The 24,583-nt window shown below is 37.6% G+C and overlaps 2 protein-coding genes across 2 annotated transcripts; one reads left to right on the top strand and one right to left on the bottom strand.

The window, feature by feature from the left end:
- Positions 1–1,693: 1,693 nt before the first annotated feature.
- On the bottom strand, positions 1,694–7,931 carry LOC143877055 (uncharacterized). The gene is made up of 3 exons (XM_077378784.1): positions 7,772–7,931; positions 6,612–6,791; positions 1,694–2,077 (listed from the first exon to the last, which is right to left on the bottom strand). Exons 1-3 carry the CDS (start codon positions 7,835–7,837, stop codon positions 1,865–1,867), a joined length of 459 nt encoding a protein of 152 aa, XP_077234899.1. The 5' UTR covers positions 7,838–7,931; the 3' UTR covers positions 1,694–1,864.
- Positions 7,932–13,314: 5,383 nt separating this feature from the next.
- EMB976 (Tetratricopeptide repeat (TPR)-like superfamily protein) lies at positions 13,315–23,082 on the top strand. The gene is made up of 8 exons (XM_077378783.1): positions 13,315–13,932; positions 16,031–17,435; positions 17,581–17,892; positions 18,584–18,688; positions 18,797–18,884; positions 19,040–19,161; positions 20,737–20,801; positions 21,590–23,082. The coding sequence occupies exons 1-8, from the start codon at positions 13,387–13,389 to the stop codon at positions 22,145–22,147; spliced, it is 3,201 nt and encodes a 1,066-aa protein (XP_077234898.1). The 5' UTR covers positions 13,315–13,386; the 3' UTR covers positions 22,148–23,082.
- Positions 23,083–24,583: the final 1,501 nt, after the last annotated feature.

Below are 24,583 nucleotides of genomic sequence, written 5' to 3'. Positions count from 1 at the left end.
ACAGTGACTTTTTACCTTAGTTCTCTTGTACTATTTTTCAAAACCTTATAAATGTAGATTGTGTGGAAGGCACGGATTCTGTGTCTTCACTTACCTGGCCCCACTACGACTTCACTCCTGATCGAAAAATCCAACGGGCGAATTTAGATACATCACACAAAGAAATAAAAAAGGAACATCAGATTGTGCTATTGCTAGGCAATTTCTCGGAAAGCCATTTTGCAGCTGACTTCTGCACGAGAGAACAGCCATCTCGGATGAATTAAATGAATAAGACAAAATCTGCTGAAAAGTGAGCCTGTGTGGCTGCTCTCTAATGCAAAAGTCAGCCGCGAAATGGCTCTCCGCCAAAGACCGTGCACAAACTAATGAGAGACTCACTTTTATTTTTCTCCCGGCATGAGAGATTTCCTAGAAGAAACTCTCTCCCTTTTTTCTTTCACCATCCACATCTCTAGGGTTGCATTTTTTTCTCTTTATAGTCCAAACTGAGAAGAAATTCTCCCTATTTTCTCTCACCATCCACATCTCTAGGGTGTAATTTTTCCTCTCTTTTAGTCCACAACTGAGATGCACAACAACACATGTCCTACTACTAGTTAAACTAAGATGGGCTCACTCTATTTGGATGGAAAACAAGACACCAAAGATGGGCAACCACGGGGCTAATAAGAAAACCTAAATATCTGTTTTTTGGAGGTGATCCTGTGACCTTGATCTTTAGGGGCTGCCAAGAAAACCAAAATAGCTGTTTTTTGTAGGTATTGATACTTACATAGAGTGTATTGTGTGGAATGGGGCCAAGACCATATGAGCCAACTGATAAGGAGACCAAATACATGTGCTATGTGGTGCCTAAGGTCGGAGTATTGGGCCCCACAAAAACATTATTCTAATTTTATTTTTAGATTTTTTCACTAATTTTTTATATATTAAATTTCTATTTAGAAGTAATTGATCAAATAGGTAGGATATCCAGCAGGTGTGGTTTTACATACATGCATCTTCATTGTAGGGCCTACTCGAAGAAGAGTTTGAATCACATCAGGTCCTGTTTATTTTGGATTTTACGAATCAATAGTGAGTCCAAAACTGAATGTTGGACTTAAATTTAAGTCTAAGCAGGGCCTGTTTTTGTTGGATTTTGAAAACTGGTTGTGAGCCAAAACTGATTATTGGACTTAAATTTATGTTTAATCAGGGCCTGTTTTGGATTTTGAGAACCGATTGTTAGTCCAAAAATGATTATTACTTCAATTACGTTTAATGTCCCATTTGCATTAGATTAAACTAAAATAATCTTATTTGCAAATACAAACTACTTTTGGTGTAATCCAAAGAAACCCTTATATTTGAACTTTGGTTTTGGATCAGGATTATGCAATCTTGTTAATAAGGATCATATTACTATAATACTAAGATAAAAAATTGAGTGGCACATGCCACAATTCAAGCCCAACTCTGTTCCACAAATTTTTTTCATGATTCATCCGGATAAGAAATTGTTCCATTCAAGCATTTCAGTAAAACCAAGATTACCCACATTCCCATTATTCCCAAGAATGAGATCAGCTTAACTACTAGCAAAGTTGTGCACAGTTTCATAGGCAGAGAATAAGAGAAACCACTTCTGAGCTGATATAATTGAAACTGATTCTGATACATGAGAGCAATCATCAATGGAGATTGGAGATAAACTTGCAAATTATAAAGTGGGATGTAATTCTCTAATTATTTGAAAGGCTAAGTGTTCTTTACTTCCATTCTCTATTTGGAAAAAAAACTACAGCAGATCTGATAAAAAGGAAAGGGAAACATGGAAACAGAAGCATTTTTTATTCCTATAAATACAGTAACAGGCAGTCTAATTTCCAGATGCATTACATTCTTGCAGCAGAGTGAGGAGATCATGCTCTGGGGCACTAATGGATGATGGTAGGGTAAAGCGTTTGGGTGGAGCCGGACGTTGCTTTGGTACACTGCCATCAGATTCAAGGTCTGCCCCTTCTTTTACAACTGGCAAATCGCCCCTCCTCTTTACGCCTGCTGATAATCGTTCCTTCCATATTCTTCCATCCTGAAAATTGGAATAACAAAAAGCTATTTTCGGAGAGATATTGTAACCTTCAAACAAGGACATAATTTCTGTTGGAGATATATTATGAATGGAGCGATTACGCCATAAACTGAAAATAAACTTCCAAAGAAAAAGAATGGAGAAAAGATAATTCCCTCGTTTCACTATAATCAAGCAAAGATTTGGGATCACTAGTCACTTAAATTTGGGTCATCTCAAAACCTTTCTTCAAGTATGGTGTGCCGTTTCAAATGTTGGATGAAGACCAACATCATGTACAAAGGAAACATTTATATGGTACAGGTGCATAGTTTTTCATGGAAAAATATCAGCTACAAAAAAATAGGTACTGTTTAGAAACTGGTCTGAGTTAATGAAAAATTGACAGAGACAATCATTGACTCATCTGAGTCGACTTTACCTTGGCTGACTTCTCATCTGAGTCAGTTTTTTAACATAGAACCAAACCATTCATCTGCTAGGTCCTGCAATAGATGCACCAAATACTAATAAAAACTCATACCTAGGGGACTATCCTATCCTTCAATTTGTGAAGATTTTTGCATCACTGCCTTGTTACTTTCTGAAGTGTCCATTTTACAAAAGTACAAGGGTTAGAGTCGTCCACCGGAGGAGATTTTTGGTGCTTGGCCTATACTTAGTGGGGACCAACAAACAAATGGTTCAGATCATTGAAGAAGTGCTCCCTACCTGTAATTTTTCCCTCCCTTATTATTCTCCGGAAAGATAGGACCGATCACCATATAATTCTTATTCTCCTTTTCTATGATGCTAAAACTTGTAACTGATTATAATAATAATAATGCCATGGTAGGAACACTAAACATAAGAATGGTTTGATAAAGTTTACTACAGACTTGGACAAAAAAAAAATGGCACCTATGACTGATATGACAGGAAAAAAAAAATCAATCCCTGACCATAATAGTTTCAAAAGAAAGAAATCATAACAAACCAAATGATACATGATGTATAAGATATAAGTGGAGATAACCTAAATATCGATATTGAAAGAACCATAAAACATTCTCTATATAAATATCACAGGCGTTGCCATTTTATCCAACTGAAACAAGGGGATTTTTTTTTGTCACTCTTCATAGGGATTGAGGAGATGGTATCTAGATCTTACATTTGATCTCTTCGACGTGGTAATCCTTAACTTGCTAGATTAATTTTGAATCTAGCATCTTTGTACACTCTTCATGACTCTCAAACGACATAATGTGGCTGGCTGTAAAAAACATCAGATAGCTAGTCTTTAATGGTTGGTTATCACAGTCCAAATCATCAAAATGATGAAGGTTTTCTAGTATCAGAGTGCCTCACTATCAAGTTACCTTTGTAATCTAAAAAGTTCTCTCTCCTTAACAAAGCTCATTGGCTGATGGGCAGAGTATTTGCATGCTCAGGTTTTGGATATGTAGGATCTTAAATAGGCCATTCTAGATGTTCATTGGAGAGTATTGTCTTCCCAAGAGCAGATTCCTTTAATTACACCTAGATCCATTGAGTAACCTGTTCAACTGCTACCGTTAAAAAAAAAAATATCAAAAAAATAAAAACTGTTCAACCGCTTCATTGTTCATCTCGACTTCATTAGCTCATTGTGGCATTCACTCTTAACAAAGCACTTCCGCTATTATAGATGAAAGTAAATTCTCATAAAATAACAATTGGAACTCGTTAGTCCTCCATTTGAAAATTTCCATTATGTAACTCAAGCTTCTAACAAGATCAATCAGAAAGAAAAAGGAAAATGGATGATAGAATGTTAAAAACTATACAATTCAATGTGTAAATAGAAGACGGCAGATAAATATAACAAATACATGGCTACTCTTTGTGCTTTAGACATGATGCTGAGTGACAGATCTTTCAAAAAAGAATTGCAGATGGAAAATGCACTATTGACGTGTATGAATGATATCCATGAGAAACCCTTCCTAACCAATATCACCCAATGTGAGGATTCCCCCAACATGGACCAGAAAGTAAAATGGACCCTGATGTGCCTTGAAGTCTCACAAGCATGGAAATAGCCCATAATACCCAATGCTCTCTTCTCCACACCCAGTAATACAAACAAACTCTGAAAGAAAAATGATGAAAGTGGCAAGGGAGCTTGAGAAATATCCAACATAAGTATAATTCCCAACAGAATTCTTACCCATCATTCAGGAAAAGAACACAAAGAGCAATGGTTACCATACATTCATGATCTAATCAATCGAAAAGATGTTTTTTTTATTGCAAAATTGCTAAAGCATTCATACATAGTTTTAAATTCCTACCAAAACTGACCCAAAATGATCAAAATGTTTCTATTTTCATCCCCAACAAAACACATACCGAAACCAAAACATACAACAAAACCAAAACTGTAAGTGTGTTACTGCCATGTTATACCACTATGTGCTACATCAAGGTGGCAAACGTGCCGTGCCGGGCCGGCACGGCACGACCAAATGAGGCCCGGATAGGCCTGCGAGCAGGGCACGGCACGGCACGGAAGGGGTCATGGGCTGTGCCGGGCCGGGCCGAAATCCCCGAGGCTAGGCACGGCGCGGCGCGGCCAGCCGTGCCGGCCCGTGTTTTTTTTTGAAAATATATGTTTTGGACGAAAATGCCCCCCAAACTAGCCGTTTGAAACAACTTTTGGGGGGTATTTTTATAAAGGGGGAACAGGGCTCGCGGGCCATGCTGTGCCGGCCCGCCATGCCACCGAACCAAGCCCGGTACGGCCTGCGGCTTCGTGCCATGCCGGCACGGCACGCGTCACTGTAGCTATCTGTGGCGTGTCGTGCCTTGCCAGGCCGCGGGCCTGCACGGCCCGTTTGCCACCTTGATGTGCTACACAATCATATTTATATGAATTGCATGTGATGTGTGGTGTACGAATAGTCAATAAATATTTATATGAATTACATATGAAATGTGATATGCCCTGAACTATTAGACATAGGGCTGCAACTCGACCCGGGTAAAACCCGACCCGCATCGACCCGACCCGAAAATAGCCTGGGTCGGGTTCAGGTTTCATGGGTTTCGGGTCGAGCCGGGTTCAGCATTCAAAAGCCCGTATGAATCTCGGGTCGAGCCGGGTTTGAAGGGGCCCGACCCGACCCGACCCGAGTTACATAAGTTATAGTATGTACATTTTTTTCTATTGTTAGTTAAAAGTTAAAGGGATAATTACATTTACACCCCCTCTAGTTTCTGACACATCCACTTCCACCCCTATAGTTTAAAACGTGACAAATACACCCTTGTAGTTTCAATTTGTTTAAGGTAGGCCCCCTCAGCTGAAGGTTCGTCTATAGATTGAAGGGTTAGGATGATCCGATGGAGCTGATTTTTTTGGCACACCCTAACTATGTCAGGACCCATCAAATGAACGCTTTGGATCATCCAAACAATGTGGGCCCACATTATTTGGATGATTTTTTGGTAGTGTTTGGATTCGGGTAGGGGCCCACATTATTTGGATGATCCAAAGCGTTCATTTGATGGGTCCTGACATAGATATGGTGTGCCCAAAAAATCAGCTCCATCGGATCATCCTAACCCTTCAATCTATGGACGAACCTTCAGCTGAGGGGGCAAACCTTAAACAAATTGAAACTACAGGGGTGTATTTGTCACGTTTTAAACTATAGGGGTGGAAGTGGATGTGTCAGAAACTAGAGGGGGTGTGAATGTAATTATCCCAAAGTTAAAAGTGAAAACCCACGCACCCACTGTTACTGTATGTGAGTGTAATTTCTGCTTCTATGAGTTGAGTTGATTCAAGTGTTTGATTCAGCATTGTTTGATTGTAATTACAACATTGTTTGATTACAGCATTGTTTGATTCAAGTGTGATGTGAGTGTAATTACATCATTGTTTGATTCAAGTGTAATGTGAGTGTAATTTCTGCTTCTCTGAATTGAGTTGCCTTGCCAAACAAGAATGTTCCTTAAAAATTTGTGTCAACGTGAAAAAATCCGACCCGACCCGAACCGACCCGAGATTTATCATGGGTAGGGCCGGGTTTGGGAATTGTGGGTTTTCCGAAAAAAAACCCGACCCGACCCGACCCGAGATATTTCTCGGGTAGGGTTGGGTTCTCCAAAACCCAACCCGCCCGACCCGAGTTGCAGCCCTAATTAGACATGTGAAATAACACATGCCATTAAGTGTTTATTGTTGTTAAACCATTATAGGTAGTTTTTTATTTATTTGATAGTTTTTTAGTGTGTGTATATGTGCTTATTCTAGCACTTCTTGAAGTTTCATCTTAAATGTCTATCATTTGCATGCGTTTTCAATAATTTACAAGTTTTTTACTGAAATTTTCATCCGAAACAGACATATTTCCATTTCCACCACGACCGAAATGCATATCATAACTGAAACCTGAAACCTTGCATTCGGACCACGAAAGAATAGGAAATACGTGATATAAATGAATTGAGCATCAAGATTGGCAAAACCAGTTGACCGTAGAGTCAGTAATTGGCTCATGCTTACATTTAGTATTGAAGGCTCCGGTAACGGACATCTAACTGGCTGATCATTTTCAGGAGGCGCGATCGGGTGTTCGATTGGCTTAAACTCAATCGCTACTTCAATTCCATGGGTAGCAGCAGCAGCAGCAGAGCTTCCTGAGCCTCCTGCCTCTGCATTTTTCAGGGGCACTTCCCCAGCATTCTGCACCATGCACCGCTTAATTAATATCAAGACAAGCAAAGATAATCCCCATATGCCCAAACAGATTGTGTAGAAAAGATTTCCCCACGTAATTGACTTAAAAAATAAATGGCAAGGTGAAAGTGATTTCTTCAAAGAATTGAGGATCGAAAATCAATTGGAACAGGACACAATGACAAGCTCAATGCGAGTTCCTTAGGAACAAGAAAACAAAAGCAGCTGAAACAATTCATTCAAAGGATCGAGAACCACAGGTTTAGGAGAACAAGATGGTGCAGTCACCTCTAACAATTACTAGGACCAAAGAAAATCTACAAGCACAACATAACAAATAATCAGACTAAACAAATTCTCTTTAATGTCAAGAACAAAGACGAGATCAACAGCTGAAGCAATCGCTTCGAATTTCTAGAATCCATTATCAAGAAGAACAAGATAAGTCAACAGCCCAAAAGCAAACCATTAACAAAGCACTTCCCCACAAAATCTAGGACCCAAGACCCAGGAAAAGATGACAACTAGTAGAATTGATTTAAGAAGAAAAGTACTCTCCTAAAATTCTAAGAAATATAGATCACTTTAAATGATCTGTGACTGATACAAAAGCACAGAGGAAATAGATGAACCAATAGAACTCTACTACAAGAAAAAATTCCAAATTTTCAGGATAAATCAACCACCTCAAAAAATCTAGGACTGAATGAACGAGTACAATCAAATCAAGATAAGATCAGAAAAGTTCCGATAGAACAAAAACTACAATTATCTAAACTAATGTATTAATTCACCACAAGGTATCCACAATTAAAACCCAGAAAAAAATATCTAAATTAATTTATTAATTCACCACAAGGTATCTAAAATTAAAACCCAGAAAAGAAAAACCAAGACCCAGAAAACGAAAACAAAGAGAGAGGAAAAAAAAAAGTAAAGTAGAAAAGAATCCAAGAGAGAAGGAACTCTGAAGGTGGGTTGCTTACTAATGCACTTTGGGAGCGTCTAAGTCCAGTTTTGCTGCCAGAAACCCTGGAGAAAAGACCCACCATTCTTTTCTGGGTTTTGAATCTGATCGACTGAAGAGAGATAAGGTTACTTGTTCTGATGAGTTTTGTTCGGAGACTCTAAGTTTTCTTAAATATCTGATAGAGTAAAAAAACGCTGTGGATGAAAAGGACTTTGAAGAGAATTCATCAGTAGAAAATACAGACCGTCCGAATCCGTTTCTCTTTTAATGTTACTGTTCACTTTCAAATGTCTCACACAAAAGAGACAGCTACAGAACTTCATGGTAATAAACACTTAAACAGACGAGTGATGTAGATGGATAATAATAATATACAAGGGAAAGCACTTCCTAGACATGATGCCATTTGAGGAAAAAACACGAAAGTTATATTGACTAGAATACCCCTAGTCAACGGTTAAATTTTGCAGCTGCTAATGCTATTTCCAGCATCCATGGACACATTTCGGGACCCTATCACAGGATCCGAAATTATTACCGATCGAATCTAGACCACGACAGAAGCAGGCAGGTCTCTCCATTTCCGGTCTTATTATATTATTTTTATGAAAATACCCTCTAATTTTTTTATAACTTTCAGTATTATTTTAGGGGTATTTTAGTAAAAATAACTTGTAAACATATATTTAACGAACCATTCCTATTTTTTATATTTTTTTCCCTCCATCCCTCTCAAATCTCAAGTCACCCTCCTCTCTTCCTTCTCTAACCATTGACCCTATGTCCCTAGCTCACTGTGTTGCCGTCGTTGCGGCTCACACTCACAGCTTCCGGTCACCTTTGCATTAACCCATTAAGTAAAATGTAAGTAGGACCAACTAGGACGTTCCGATGGACGGTCCGATTTGAAATGGATAGTGACCGAGACATAGGAAGTAGGATCCAAAGAACACTGCGAATCGATTCGAGCTGATGTGGATCACACCCTTATGTTTGTCTAGCTCTTTTGAACAAATCAGTGACGGGAGATTTATTATCATGTCTTTATTTTGGTATTTTCTCTCAACCCTTTATTTAGAAGCGGCACCAAGGACAAGTTTCCTATTTCTCTCTCAGAGTGGTCTAGTGAGGATAAATATGTAAACACGGGATAAAGGCTTGGATCTCTATCTGCTGGAAATCTCTGTGGACCAGCAAAAAATCTAGCTCTTGCAGCTGGATACTTCATGAGAGAGAATAATCGAACGAAAATTAAGGAAAAAGACAAAAGGGACTGCAAAAGGTATCTGACGAAAAAGGACATGACACTATTGCTATTTTTAGAATTTCGTTATGCCTATTCCTCTAGTAAAAACGCACGCACATGTATGCACGTGGGTGAACGAAGGTATTTTAAAGTAAAATTTAGTATAAGCATAGGAAACTAATTTTATAGAAATTTTTCATTTTGTAACTAAATAAAATAAGTTGTCAATTAATTAAAATAAGGTGATAAAGATAGAGAATTGCCAATATCAAGTTAGTTGATTCTAATACAAGCTTTCTACAATTTCTTTTGGAGTTACTACTATTATGCCAAAAAAAATTTTAAAAATCCTGCTGCTTTCTACTATATTTTGGTATCATAGCTCTCAATATTCATGAAACTCCTTAATAATAGGGGAAATGATATCCTGCATGTCTATATTTTGATAATGACACTCCTTAGCTCTCATTAATTATACAACCTGAATAATGGAAGGAAAATTATATATTGCACTCCCATAGTACGATGATGACTCTACTCTTTGTACAACTAACAACTCTCAAACTCAGCAATCAGGTAAGATTTGATATCATGGAATCCAAACAAGGCATTTGGCAATCTTATTGATTTTCCAATTAAGCTTTAGTACATAAATAATACTAATATGCCCCCTAACATTTACCCAGTAAAATAAAATTTTAAAAGTCAATTTAGTATAACCGATGGAAAATAATATTTGCATCCTACAAAATGCAAACAAAGTATGGCTACATCCATCTGAGTTGAACATAAGATTTAAGCCACCTAAACTTTAATTTCTTCTATCATTAAAAAAAATTTAATTTTTTCTTTCTGCAGAGAGCAATAAGGAACTGACACTGAAAGTGAAACTTTTCACTTTTATGCTACAGACATGAAATTCCAAACCATTAAAGATACTTTTAGAATAGTAAGTTCAAAGATGATCCTAACCCTCCGATCTATCGGAGGGTTAGGATCAACTAATGGACGGTTTGGATCATCCTATGGTGCGGGTCATACCTTACTTTTAATAAAGTGAGGAGTGCGATCATCAAAATACAGTAGTGCTGATAACATTTCCCTAAACAGAATGAAGGAACAAAATCACAAGGCTCTGCAGAATAGTCTCCTGTTGATGGTGTAAATTGTGCTGCTTTAATATTATTGGGTGAAATAATATTATAGGATGATTCTAACCCGCCGATCTAAAGAGGGAGTAACATTATGGAAATTTCTATAGTCCGGACGGTTGGGATCATCCTAGGGACGGGGAACATGTTGTCGGTTGCAACTGTTTCGTACTTAGTGCAAAAGTAGGGAGGATGTGGACGGAAATAGGAAGAAAGATTGGATCAAATATCAAACGTGGGATGATCGGTATGTGTTCATATGGCCTTTCATCATATAATTTCTCCATCCGATCCTTATATTGAGAGTTGACACGCAAGAGACTTTAGTAATTGCTTGTGTGGTGCTCCAATCTAGGATGGAAGACAAGTGGCGGCAAGTGAAAGGAGACAATTGCTTTTTTTGGTCGTATTTGTAGGAGTAAGAGGGGCATTGAAATGGCGAAAAAATGATAGGAACAAAAAATATTTACAAAAGAATAGCGATCAACAGGTGGGACATGACGAGAATATGACCAAAAGAACGTGCCGAAAAACATTAGGATTCTCCCTTTTAGTATAGTAAGGATAAGGATTATATGGGTTTAGCTAGTTAATTTGGCGGACTTTTCACGAGAGAACAACTACATAGGCTCACTTTTTAGTAGTTCTTGTCTTATTGTTAAATTCATATGAGGTGGTTGTTCTGTGGAAACCAGTGAAGGGTAAGTAGATTACTCTGGAATGATTTATCTGGGGCTGTTCTAGGGTGGGTAAATACAAGGGAGTAATCCATTTCAAGATAAACCATTTTCATGTAATCTACTTACCATGTATTGGTTTACATTTGATTTAAATTTTGGTGTTCCATTGTATAAAGTAAATAAGGAGGGTATTTTATTTCTAGTGTTCTATGACCACATATTGTAGAGGGTAAATATCATAAAGGTATTTTAATCATATTCCATGACCTACGGTTATTTTGGTCATTTTCACCTGATATATGTGTATTTCAGTTATTCTTCATGATGCATGAGTGGTCTGGTAATTTTTATCTGATACAGCATATTTTGATCATTTTTATAGGGGTGTCAACGGATCCACCTATGTCTTAGTCACGATCCATTTCAAATCGGATCGTCCATCGGAGTGTCCTAGTAGGTCCAACTTACAAAACAACAAAAAATCTCAGCTTTCTTCATTTGAAATGAACTCCAAAACTTCCTCAATTTATAAAGAATTAGTCACCATATCTAATATTAACCAATGATTTTGATGAAGGATAGGATTTTATTGTTGAAAAAGAACTCCAACGTTCGAGGGTGCATGACGATAAGACTTTCTAGTAACTAATCCTTGTTGAAGGTGAATGGCAAGTTTACAGGAAGAAAAACCGATTGAGGAAAGGAAGAGAAAAAGATGCTCAGAAAGGGGAGAAGTGGAAAGTCATAAGCTAAGCAATATTTAGTTCATTTTTATAAAAATACCCCTCATTTAAGTCTTAATATAAGAAATATTTTAATGGTATTCTAGTAAATGGACTTCGGATCATGACTATCCATCGGATTTTTTTGTCATGTACTGATCACGATTCGAATTTTTTCGGATCTTATGAAGAGGATCCAAAATATGTCCATGGATCCTTCTAATGTGCCTAGATCCTGTTTATCAAGGTTCGGATTCTGACTATCCATCGGACCGTCTGGCTCCATTGACACCCCTACATTTTTATGTCATAAGGTTATTTCAGTCATCTACCATGACTGGGGTATTTTGGTCATTTTCACCCGTTATGGGGGAATTTGGGTCATTTTTCATGATGGGTGGGACATTCTAGGCTTTTAATACTAGATAAAACATATTTTGATCATTTTTATGTCATGGGAGTATTTGGGAGTCATTTTTTAACTTAGGAGTATTCTGGTCATTTTCACCTGATAAGGGCTGTTTCGATTATTTTCATGACTCGGGGGTAGTCTAGTCATCTTTACCTATATGGGGGTATTTTGAACATTTTTTAAGTCATGAGGGTTTCTAGTAATTTTCCATGACTAAGGAGTATTCTGGTCATTGTCACCTGATATAGGGGTATTTTGGTCATTTTACGACATATTTTGATCCTTTTTTTGTAATGGGGGTATTTTGGTCATTTTCCATGACTCGGGGTATTCTAGTATTTTTATATTATAAAGAGGTATTTATATCACAATGGTATTTTAGGCATTTCCCATGACTCGGGTATTACGCGGGAGTATTCTAGTCATGTTCGCCCGATACGGGAGAAGATTTGTTTGGGTCAGGATTTCGCTCAACTTCTCCAACTTCCACCACTCAATGGAACTCTGAATTATGTAGTTTCTAATTACTAACTCCTTGAGTGTATGCCATTTCGCTTCTTTCAGGGTAAATAAATGGCAACACCTAAGCAACTTACGAGAAAAGTTGCATATATTTTGATTATTGGAACACCGTCAAGTAGAACACCGTCTAGTATTGCACGAGTGGTAAACGAATGTTTTACCCCTATTCATCCTCATTGGAACCATGGTTTAAAATTTTGGTTTCAGTAACCGTTTTGGACATTCGGAAAACCGAAATTTCGTACTCCCGTTCGAAATTCCGGACAGAAATTTCGAAATTTCGGACTGATATTCCGAAATTTGGGCCAAAATTTTGTAACGTTTTTTTTTAAAAATAAAAATTGCAATTTCCTGAAATTTGGTAAATGGCGAAATATTTAATTTCGCCGAATACCGGTTTCGGTCCCCACCGAAATCCGGAATTTCGGTCCAAAATTTTGAATTTCGGTCGAGATTTAAAACCATGATTGGAACAGAGACTTAAATTGAGTTACTCCCTCATATTTACTCTCACCGGAGCATACCCCAAAATACCTCATTGGTAATCTCCTGGTTTTTGCACCCGTTGAAGCTTCAAAGTATAAGGAAATGATAAATGAAAAAGCTCCTATGATCCGAACCCGTTCATTTATTGAGCCACACAATACATTGTGCCAATGCCGGAAAATCTCTACCAAACCCACGTCAATAACCATTAATTCCTAGGCTTTTGATTTTTCCACGGTTGATGACTTCACTTCCATATCACTCTCTTGTTTTGATAGTGTCGTTATCGAAACAGGGGAGTGCAGATATCAATTCTCCAACTCCCACAACAAAATCCAACAAACACAGCTCCTTACGTTCCAACCTTTATCTCCTCTAAAAATGGCCGCCGCTTAGAAAGAAAACACCCATCATGGATTCAATCAAAACCCCATTCCTCTCTACTTTCTCTCCATCCTCACAAAACCCATTCCTCCCTCCCTCATCATCCTCACCAAAACCCCACAAAACGCTAAAAATTCCCTTCATCTGCTCCCAAAACTCAGACCCTTGGACACTCAGTGACGGGAATGGCCGTATAATAAAAACTTTCAGGAGAAAAAAACCCCTCTCCGATGATAACGCTCGGCGTATAATAAAAGCAAAGGCCAAATACCTAAGCGAGCTTAGAAAAAACCAGGGCTCTCATGCTCAGACTCCCAAATGGATCAAAAGAACGCCTGAACAGATGATTCAGTGGCTAAATGATGATAGAAAGGGGCATCTGTACGGAAAGCATGTGGTGGCAGCGATTAGGGTTGTGAGGAATTTGTCTACTAAGGCTGAAGGGTCTTATAATATGAGGGAAGTTATGGGTTCTTTTGTAACGAAACTTACTTTTAGAGAGATGTGTGTTGTTTTAAAGGAGCAGAAAGGGTGGAGACAAGTTAGGGATTTCTTTGCTTGGATGCAATTGCAGGTGGGTTCTTCATTGCAAGGTTTTAAATTTCAGTTTTGGTATGAATTTCAGAGGAAATCTTGTAAAATAATGGAAACATTTCAGTATGAAATCACAGCTCAAATCCAACCAAGCAGTATTTTTTCACCACTGGTTTATTTTTATTTTTTCTTTTTTTAGAAATACTCTCCTTTTATGCTAGTAGAATTGATTTTTATTAGGAAATCGAGTCTTTCGAGCCAATTTTTGTTGACGTGAATTTGGTTATTGAAATTGAATGATTGGAGTGATTACCGAAGAAACGATGGAATGACCTTCAATGGTGATCAAAGTGTAGTGAGATTTCTTCGACTACTAGTGGCGGAATGGCAACGTGTCAATCAAATAGAGAGAATGAAATGGCTGCACAAACTGTAGTTGTAGCCTTGCAAAACTAAAAAGGGGGAAAAACCTTCAAGGGCCTTAATTGTGGCTCTGATACCATGACAAAAATATAGGAATTGTTTCCTATATGTGTGTCTTTTCATTGATACAAGTATGTTCAATATATAGATACAAATGTGTCCCAAAGAGGGAAGAATATAAAGTTACATCAATTAGATTAATTACAATCCATGATTGAGGGAATATGATGCTGTACACATGAGGAATGTATTGGCCCAAGGATTTCCAAAGAGCTTATTTCCTAATAACTCAAGTGTTGCCAAAAGACCTGATTTCCTTATGTTTCGCATATTTCGACCAAAACATTAATGAAATTCCGAAATTTCTGGCGAAATCTTGTAATTTTTTCCAAATCCAAGTTGATTTCGTTTCGGTAGCAGCCGAAATTGAAATGTTTTGGCTGAATTTTAAAACATAGGTACCGGAGACTTCCTAGTAAGATGGGAAGCTCGCTTCCTCGGAAACTCGCTTCGGTAGCTAAGTTCTTCTCGCTTCCCAAATTTAGGGGTACTCTTCTTAACTTACTATGTCTGGTTTTGGTTTTGTGGGAAAAGTTGGTGAAACACACAGAAATCACCCTCGCTCATTTTGCATATTGATTCTGAAAACTCAAATTTTGTTCTTCTCTTGAAGTTTTAGTTGTGCAATTGTAGTCTGATTATTTGAAATGATTTTGTTATCATTCCAAAAAAAAAAAAAACTTGCAGTGATTTTGTTATTTGATTGTCAGTGATTTTCTAGGGGAAATATTTTTGAGTATATGCACCTTTTGGGCCTTTCATATGAATTCGGCCAATTCTAGTCAATAAAAAAAGGGGGAGTATTGTTAATTTGTTACGTGTATAGCACAGTGGAACTATCCGATGCCTAAAACAAACCTGGTCAATCTTTGAATCACCCAAGTCAACACATTCCTGGCTCTACTGATCTATCAAAAACTCGTTTGACTTGTTCAAGTCAATCAAAGACTCAGGACATAATGCCCACCACATTTTTCCTTAGGTGACTTATTTACCGAGTTCGAGTTTTTTGAACTTTGCAACTAAGTGTGCATGGATAATGGGTTCTTTAACCTCGTTAGGTTATTGAAAATGGGTTCTTTAATCTCTAGAAGCTAGAAGGGTTTAAAATGAAGTGGAACCTTGATAATAACTGAGAAAATGAATTTCTTCCTTTCTTTATTTCCTTTCTTGTTAATTTGCATTTAGAATGGGGCAAGTGACATGCTATGTGTGTTTTTGCACCTAACTGTTTATGAAAATGAACTCTTATTCTTGGTTTCTTATATGGTCTCTTTTTTTTGTACCTGCTCATGCCCATGAATGTATTACTCATACATGTGTTTTCAAAGACACTTGTTCTTATGTGTATTTTGCCGTGTTTTCTGTCGGTCTGAATCATTTTCATTCTATGTACATGCTTTGTGTGCTGGATGATCTTCCTTTTTAAATCATTGTTATTGATATACTGTTTTTACCCTATCTTTTCTTAAAAACGGATTTTCCATTTTCGAATACATGCTCAAACCCAAATATGTTGTATCATGTATCTAAATCTTGTGTGCACATCTTTGGCACTTTGAAATGATAAAGTTCACCTCCATATTTATATGACATATAGAAACAGAAGCGAATTTTCCTGTAACCAATCATGTTTGTTATGTTTGTGCATGCAGCTATGCTATAGACCAAGTGTCATTGTTTACACAATAGTTTTGAGGATGTATGGACAAGTTGGAAAGCTCAATCTTGCCGAACAGACCTTTTTGGAAATGCTTGAAGCCGGATGTGAACCCGATGAAGTTGCTTGCGGTACTATGTTGTGCACCTATGCTAGGTGGGGCCGCCATAAAGAGATGCTATCATTTTATTCTTTAGTGCACAAAAGGGGTATTCTACCACCTGTTGCCGTGTTTAACTTCATGATTTCCTCTTTGCAAAAGAAAGCTCTGCACGGAAAAGTTATTGAGTTGTGGAAGCAGATGATTGATATAGGAGTGAAGCCTAACCATTTCACTTTTACAATTGCTATAAGCTCATATGCCAAAGAAGGACTTATGGAAGAGGCATTTGATACATTTGATAAAATGAAAAAATCTGGATTTGTCCCCGAGGAGGTAACGTACAGCCTTCTGATCAGCCTAACTGTCAAACATGGAAATCTGGATGTGGCATTAAAACTTTATGAAGGGATGAAATATCAAGGCATCATTCCAAGTAACTATACATGTGCTTCGCTTCTAAGTCTACATTACAAAAATGGCGATTATTCCAAAGCTCTTGCCCTCTTCTCTGAGATGGAAAGAAACAATATTGTTGCCGATGAAGTCATCTATGGGATACTTGTTAGAATCTATGGCAAACTTGGTTTGTATGAAGATGCAGAGAGAACTTTTTCTGAGATTGAGCAATTGGGTATTCTTAATGATGAGAAAACATACGTAGCAATGGCACAGGTCTATCTGAATGCCGGGAACCATGAGAAAGCCTTAGATATTTTCGAGCTTATGAGGTCTAGAAATGTAGAGTTTTCAAGGTTTGCGTATAGTGCCTTGCTTCAGTGCTATTCAAGTAAGGACGATGTGGAGTCTGCCGAAGTTACATTTCAAGCTCTGTCCAAGACTGGCATTCCTGATGCAGCTTCCTGTAATTGCATGCTTAATTTATATAATAGACTGGGCTTTTTTGAAAAGTCAAAGGCCTTCATTGTTCGAATGAAAAAAGATCAAATTCAGTTCGATGCGGACCTTTACAGGACTGTCATGAAAGTTTATTGCAAGGAGGGCTTGATAAGTGACGCCGAACAATTAGTAGAAGAGATGGAGAGGATGGGATTGGGTATGGATAAGTTCATAAGCACATTGTTGATGGCCATGTACGGAGAATTCGGAAGCCTTCAGAAAGCAGAGGACACATTTATGACCTTAGAGCAGCCTGATGCTATGGCTCTCTATCAGATGCTTAGTTTCTATTTGGCAAATGGTGATGCAAGCAATGCAAAGAAAATGTTGAAATCTATGATGGAGACTCCAGGTGGCTTATCAGTAGCCAGCCAACTCATCAGCAAATTTGTTAGAGAAGGCAGGGAACTTGTGATCTGGTTCTTTGCCATGGCTTTCCATCTATGAAATTGAATGGATTTTAAGCAATAACTTTATTGTTTACTTGCTATCCATGAGAAACTTTCATTTCTTGTATTCTAACAGTGATTCTTCTTATGTGACAGGTAACATGGCTAAAGCTCAGTTTATTTATGATCAAGTAATCCTGCTAGGTTACAGACCTGAGGATGCGGCAATTGCTTCTCTGATTAGTTTCCACGGCAGGCAACATCAACTTAGACAAGCCCAAGAAATATTTGCGCTAGTTTCTGGTTCCCCTGTAATTGGAAGACCTATATATTCTTCTATGATTGATGCCTATGCAAAATGTGGTACACTACAAGAGGCAACCCACCTTTTCAAAGAAATGGCTGAGAAAGGGCACAATCCGGATGCAGTTACCATCAGCGTAATTGTGAATGCTTTGACTAATTATGGTATGTGTGCAAAACTCCATATATTAACAGTGAATACTCAGTGCCTTTTTTGTTTTTCTTCATTCACAACTTTCTGTACTTACTACTAACTACTAACTAATACATACAAAACAAACAAATTAAATGGAGTGAACGAAAGAGAAAGATCACTGGGAATTAACTGGTTCTGGGGTATCCAAGTCATCAAATCTCTTAATCACTTGGTCCATAGTTTATTTAATACATAAATAAACAATCTGCTTCTCAAAAGCTACAACTGAGCCACATACCTGTCCTCGGCCTTTCATTGAATGGCATACGGGCCTCCAACTGCGCTATGCTTGGCTGATGATGCCTGGAATATCATGTCCCTCAAATGGATTTTATAAAGCATATGAAATTCCATAAAGCATAAATCACAACTAATTCTGCTAGCTTGTTCCACTTAAACCACTAATGTTCCATTTTAGATATGGTGTGTGTTGGCTTTCTCTTGATCATAAATATGTTTGGGGCTTTGAGGTTTTTGTGGCTATGCAACAATTTTCAAATGGTGAAACCTGAGTCTATATATATAGATGACCATTACATATGCCTCTTCATCTTTATATTGTTCTACGGAATGTCTGTGGACTTGAGTATTTTGAAAATAAATAGGCGTATGATTGGATACTTACTACCATTTTGATGCTCTTTGTTATCATGATTCCAGGCAAATATCAGGAGGCAGAAAGCATAGTTCGTAACAGCTTTCAGAGTGACGTGGAGCTTGATACTGTTGCCTACAATACCTTTATCAAGGCAATGCTAGAAGCAGGTTTGTGGGGCATGCTTCCAGAACTACTTTTGAGGCGAAGAAAGCACGGAAATGCCTGATTTAATAGTATTAATCTGTGTCAGCTAAAAAGCAACATTATATGTGCAGGTAAATTGAACTTTGCGGCCGACATATACAGTCGCATGGCTTCTTCAAATGTTGCAGCATCAATTCAGACATATAGCACCATGATTAGGTAGATATTCAGTTGATCTTTGCTTTTTATCAGAAGAAAATTGGGGGAAAACGTACATTTTGCTTCACATCAGAACCTTTTTTCATTTGTATTAAGTGTGGTGTCTTCATTCTAATATAATATAAAGAGTTCTTTGTTATGTTTCATGGTTCCAGTGTATATGGCAGAGGTGGAAAGTTGGATAAAGCTATTGAGACGTTCAACATGGCCCACAGTTTGGGTGTCTCCATAGATGAGAAAGCGTATACTAACATGATTTTCTATTATGGGAAAGCTGGTAATTAATCCTTTTCCCATTCTCATTTCTTGCAATTTAAGTATGCATAATAATAAGTAGTCATGCTCTCTGAATTTTATCGAACTCTATAAATGTGTAAACTTCAGCAATGCAGAATGTAGTTTCAGTCAATATTATGGTTATAAATCATTAGAGAAGGGGTATGTTTATGAAGGAGACTGAGAAGATGGCAGATTAAAAAACAACTGAAAATTTGAAACCAAAATTCTGGATAAATGTGGCATTTTGTAGGATGGGTTTTCCATGCATTCTTCTTGAAGCCTTGGTGCCGTTAAGAGGTGACAATGATTACGAAATCACACTGCTTCCAGATATTGGACAACAACCGTAGACACGGTAGTTCAACAACTGTTCATCAGGGACCAAGAATTGCGCAGATATTTTATCCTAGAACTTTTTTTTTATTTCCCTCTAAATTTAGCAAATCAAACTGAGAATTGTTTTATCTATTATCGAACTGTGCAATTTGAGCCAATATTTTCCACTAAGCATTCGTAATTAAATAAGGAAAAAAATATACAGAGAGCCTGGTCACCATAAAAGGAAATATCATGCAAAGTTCTAGAACAGCTCACACACCTGCTGCTGAGATTCAGCTTTTAATTGTCTCCTTTGTGCATCCAGATACTGATCAGCTAGCCCTATGGAATGTATAGCAATGGATGTTATTCTGCATTTATTGAGTAGTTTTTTGTATGTCAACACTTATTCCTAATGATCCATTAGGCCTTTGTATGCTAAATCACTTCTGGTACTCTCTTAGTAAGTGAACTCTACAAAACTTCCTTTTAAAATTCCAATATTTTTTTCACATGCATCTCCATGGTGTATACATATTCTTCATTGTGATTCTACTTTCTTGTTATTAAAATATCGATGTGGAGAAATATACATTTTTTTTTAATGGCAACGGAGAAGGCCACTTCAAGTGCTGGATTTAAGGTTGGTACCAAAGCATCTGCTGCTAAATTGTTTGTTAAGGGATGTCCAGAATGTCACTTGGCCTTATGTGTATATGGCACTTACATTGGCATAGAAATTTGATTTAGTAAAATTTTTGCCAAGCCTTGAATCGTTGTGGACTCAAAGGGTCAACATTATTCATCACAAGAAACTGAGTACTTGAAAGAACCAAACAACGCAATCAATTATTATAAAAAGCCCAATTGTGTGCAAGAAAGCTCGGATGAAAACATAAGCCTTTTTTTATAAGTAAGGTGGGATTGAACCTCAGAAAACATAGGCCTTTTAAATTTCAGAATATTGATTGACCAATCTACCGTCTTCTAGACAATGGTTCTCATCAACTCCAAGTCAAGTTCTGAGTTTATAAATCTTGCCCAAAGCTATATACTGAACCCGGATGTGGCCACCACATCTGCAATGCTGTTTAGGACCTAATTTCATGCTTCATATTATATTTCTAGCTATTATCAGTGTTTATACAGTCTGTTAATATTCTTTCCTTTCTGTAGTTGGTGTGGTTGGTCAAATATCAATCTTAGTAGCTGAACACACTCCTTAATTCATAATTATTATTTGCTTATTTTGCAGGTAAAATTCAAGAAGCATCCCTTTTATTTGGCAAGATGCAGGAAGAAGGAATAAGACCTGGAAAGGTATTCAATATTCACATATTCTAAATGGTTTCTGAAAGAAAAATTTGAGGAAAAATGTGAGCGAAAGTCCTTACTATGAACTGACTAACTTGCATATGGCTCTTGAAGTTGAGACTGTATTTGGAGTGTCCTGTTTCTGACGATATTTACTTTGCTCATATAAATTTTGTTAAACATGAAGCATCTGTTTATTGGTACAGCACAATGACCATCAATTTATATGGCTAAAGGCATGATCACATTCTAGCCTTGGACACATTGGTCTACTACTAGTACCACTCCCATTTTGGCATCTCAGGATTCCTTGACGCTTTGAGTCTTAGGCCATGTCTGGCAGCCAGGAATTTTTTTTCATGATAAATCCGTATCTCCGAGTGGTGAGAGAGGGATTTGAGAATTTTTTTTCATTATAAATCTGTATCTCCGAGTGGTGAGAGTAGGGCAGGGGGAGAAGGAGAGGGATTTGAGAGTGCACGATGGAGATTAGCATGGGAAGTGGCCAAAAATGAGGAAAAAGTCAATTGTATTTTGAGTAGAGTTTTTCAGTAGAGTTTTTTTTCCTAATTTTTAGCCTCTTCTATCACTTGGAGACACTAGTTTCCTGTTTTTCTTTCCTTATTTTTCCTCATCTCCACTTGGAGACGCAGATTTATCACGAAAACAAATTCATGGTAGCCAAACATGCCCTTATTGTACCTTACTTTCTATGTTTACTTCCTGTCCTTGCATTTCCTTTCTCGCGCTTTTTGTGCCTAAGCCTCACATTAGCATTTTCTGTGACTATGCAGATCAGCTACAACACTATGATCAATGTTTATGCTACCGCAGGACTTTCTCTTGAAGCTGAGAACCTTTTCCAGGCTATGCAGAGGGATGGTTATTCTCCTGATTCCTTCACCTATCTCGCACTTGTTCGAGCTTATACTGAGGGTCAGAAATATTCAGAAGCAGAAAAAGTTATCCATACAATGCTTAACAATGGAACCTCTCCTACATGTGCTCCTTTCAACCTCATTCTTTCTGCTTTTGCAAAAGTGGGAATGATTAGTGATGCTGAAAGAGTTTATAGAGAAATTGAGTTAGCTGGTTTGAATCCTGATCTAGCATGTTGTCGAAGTCTTCTGAGAGGTTATATGGACTATGGACATGTTGATATGGGTATCTCTTTCTTTGAACAGATTCATGGGCGTCTAGAACCAGATAGGTTTATTCTTAGTGCAGCTGTTCATCTTTACGAGTCTGTGGGCAAGGAATTCGAAGCTGGGAATGTTCTAGATTCCATGAATAGGCACAGAATTGTGTTTCTGAAAAATCTGAAAGTTGGATCGAAAACAAAAACTGATTGAGATCTTTGGTAATGATAGACATGGCCCAGATCCTGGAAACTTCAACTTTTTTTTAACAACCACATCATAATGGGGTGTAAAGAGATGCCAGATTATGGGTTCTTTGCTTTACTAGTTCCTACACGATCGGTATGGAGCCAAAACCAAAGTGGCATTATTGGCATTAAGTGAAACCCAAAGACTGAAAGTGGCAATGCTTGTATTCTACTATTCCGATATCTCATGATGATATTATACGATGATGCCGCGACATCTAATAATGCAGGCACCTGGAGACCTAACTGCAATGTCTGATGGTTGATTAGAATGATTACTTGTGTACTGTAAGTTTCCCTGAGACTTCTTGAAAAAGGGCTTTTGGCTGTTGAGAAAACCCTTTGTTGCAGAGGGGTTTAGCCCCACAAGGGCCAGTGATGGCTGAAGTGGTGTGAGCAACAGCAAGATGGCTTCAGCAATGGAAGGGTGGGGAAAAAGGAGAAGAATAAAAGCAAGGTTGTTTGGGTAAAAGAAGAATTGGGAATTGTAAATATTAGGATTCCCTTTTTATCGTTATCTGGTTGAATTACTAAAACCCTCTTAGTTTCTAGAATGATTAAAATGCCTCAATCAGTGGAGCAGAATACTTGAAGATGATTGAACTACCTGTATGAATCTCCAAAGGTCAGTGATGAATGGAAGGATTTTTAGTGCTCTTTTCAACCACCAAAGTACCCTTGACATCCAGCAGGCCACCCTCACTCTGTTCTAGCAAGACCCACTAGTTCGCAATCAGGATTTATTCTTTGAGTAATGGATTGTATGGGTGAATCATGCCCAAAAGTTCTGCATCAATTCCTCTAACAATGACAAAAAGGGATATAGAATGTATACTTTTTTCTTTTGAATATTTTTTATTTGCAAGATATTCATTAATGATATTGTCCAGTTTAATGGTCCTTTGGGTATAGCCCATTTGTTTAGGTTTCAGAGATACCATCACAGTCCTCCATTAAGGTTGAAGTATGCATGGACTGGTTGATTTTTTTGGTTCTGAATCTTGATCATCGGATTTATTCTTGGAGATGAAATATTATAACATTCCACTAAGATTAAAGAATCGACTGATTTACCTTGTTTTGTTCTTAATGTCTATCATTGGTTTTATTTTTTTATATCCACTAAATACTTCATTGGAGTTCTCTATCAGAGTATTTATTTACTGATGGTAGTCCTGTATCAAACTGTGTACACCCTACATTTCTTACTTACACCCTTTTTCGAAAATCACTTGTTGAACCTCTTGATAGTTGATAAAGGCACTCCTTCTCTACACTTCCTCTCCCTCCTATTACAAAATCCACCCTTCTAGAGAGACCTTGAGCATACAGGAACAGTTTTCAGAGAAGAATAAACCATACATAATGAAGGTTGAAGATCGAGAGCGACAAAATAACAATGATCACCTATCCTGAAGCATTAATAGCAATTTTTCAAAAGTAGTCATGATTAAACTTGCATTAATCTTCTTCTTGTAATTTTCTTCTATTTACTCGATATAAATTACAGTTTCTCCTCATCTTCTCCTTTTTATTTTTCACTTGGGCTTTGTTTCTTTTTAGCAAAGTGGGCGTAAAACAAAGTTTATGCCCATTTTTTAGTGGAAAAATGGGTTTTACGGTCACCCATTTGAGCGAGCATAGTATTGGCAGACACTATACTTTTGCTCGTACAAATGGTTCTCAAGGCTCTGACTTGGTGTAGAAAAAATTACAGATTTTTAAAAGAGTATGTCACCTGTATTTCCACGTGAATGAACCTCCAATGGCAAAAAGAGCAAAAGCTGGCACCTTATCTACAATGCAGACATGAATTAAGACCTAAACCCCATTACCCACAAATAAATTCAGAACAAAGATAACAATTCCATCACCCAATCTGTCGTAGCAATACCCAAAACATCATCACTCATTCCAATTTCCTATATTCCCAAACTAGAAACCATCTATCATATATCTCCTAAAAAAGAGAAGCAACTACCTATTGAGTACCCAACAAATACCCCAAACACATTAAGCTAGGTTCTTTAAACCTGTCCCATATCAGGCTGTGTCCCACTTGGTCTCATACCATGTTAGGTCCCACTTAGGAACATCATATTTCACTATATCAGTGGCCCAATCTGTGGCAGCTTACACTTTGGCCTTTTTTCAATACAGCTTGATGGCCCTTTGTCACGCCCCCGGTACCACTCGTGATGTTGTGGGTACTTTCACACCAAATGTTAGGTTAGCTAAGAGTTTAAAAGCTGATGGCTAAACCCTTTAAACTAAACTTGTATCGTACCATGGCTATGCCAAAAAGTTCAGTGTCCAAACCACATATATGGATGGTCCCAACTCCCAACGTAGGCAAAATAGTTTTTACAGTAGGCCCGTAAGTAGTAAAAATTTGCTTCGA

The sequence above is a fragment of the Tasmannia lanceolata genome, unplaced genomic scaffold (genome assembly GCF_043159265.1).
Source record: "Tasmannia lanceolata isolate RefF3 unplaced genomic scaffold, GAP_Taslan_0.1 ptg000005l, whole genome shotgun sequence".
Taxonomy (NCBI): Eukaryota; Viridiplantae; Streptophyta; class Magnoliopsida; order Canellales; family Winteraceae; genus Tasmannia; species Tasmannia lanceolata.
The sequence above is the reverse complement of the archived record's forward strand: the minus strand, read 5'-3'. Positions and strand labels throughout refer to the sequence as shown.

Excerpts from the sequence above, each read along its gene's own strand:
- LOC143877055 (XM_077378784.1), bottom strand. The coding sequence starts at position 7,837 with ATGGTGGGTCTTTTCTCCAGGGTTTCTGGCAGCAAAACTGGACTTAGA. Across the intron at positions 6,792-7,771 it reads GACGCTCCCAAAGTGCATTA|AATGCTGGGGAAGTGCCCCT; the intron begins GTAAGCAACCCA and ends TGCATGGTGCAG. Across the intron at positions 2,078-6,611 it reads CGGAGCCTTCAATACTAAAT|GATGGAAGAATATGGAAGGA; the intron begins GTAAGCATGAGC and ends TCCAATTTTCAG.
- EMB976 (XM_077378783.1), top strand. The coding sequence starts at position 13,387 with ATGGATTCAATCAAAACCCCATTCCTCTCTACTTTCTCTCCATCCTCA. Across the intron at positions 17,436-17,580 it reads CAGCAAATTTGTTAGAGAAG|GTAACATGGCTAAAGCTCAG; the intron begins GCAGGGAACTTG and ends CTTATGTGACAG. Across the intron at positions 17,893-18,583 it reads GAATGCTTTGACTAATTATG|GCAAATATCAGGAGGCAGAA; the intron begins GTATGTGTGCAA and ends TCATGATTCCAG.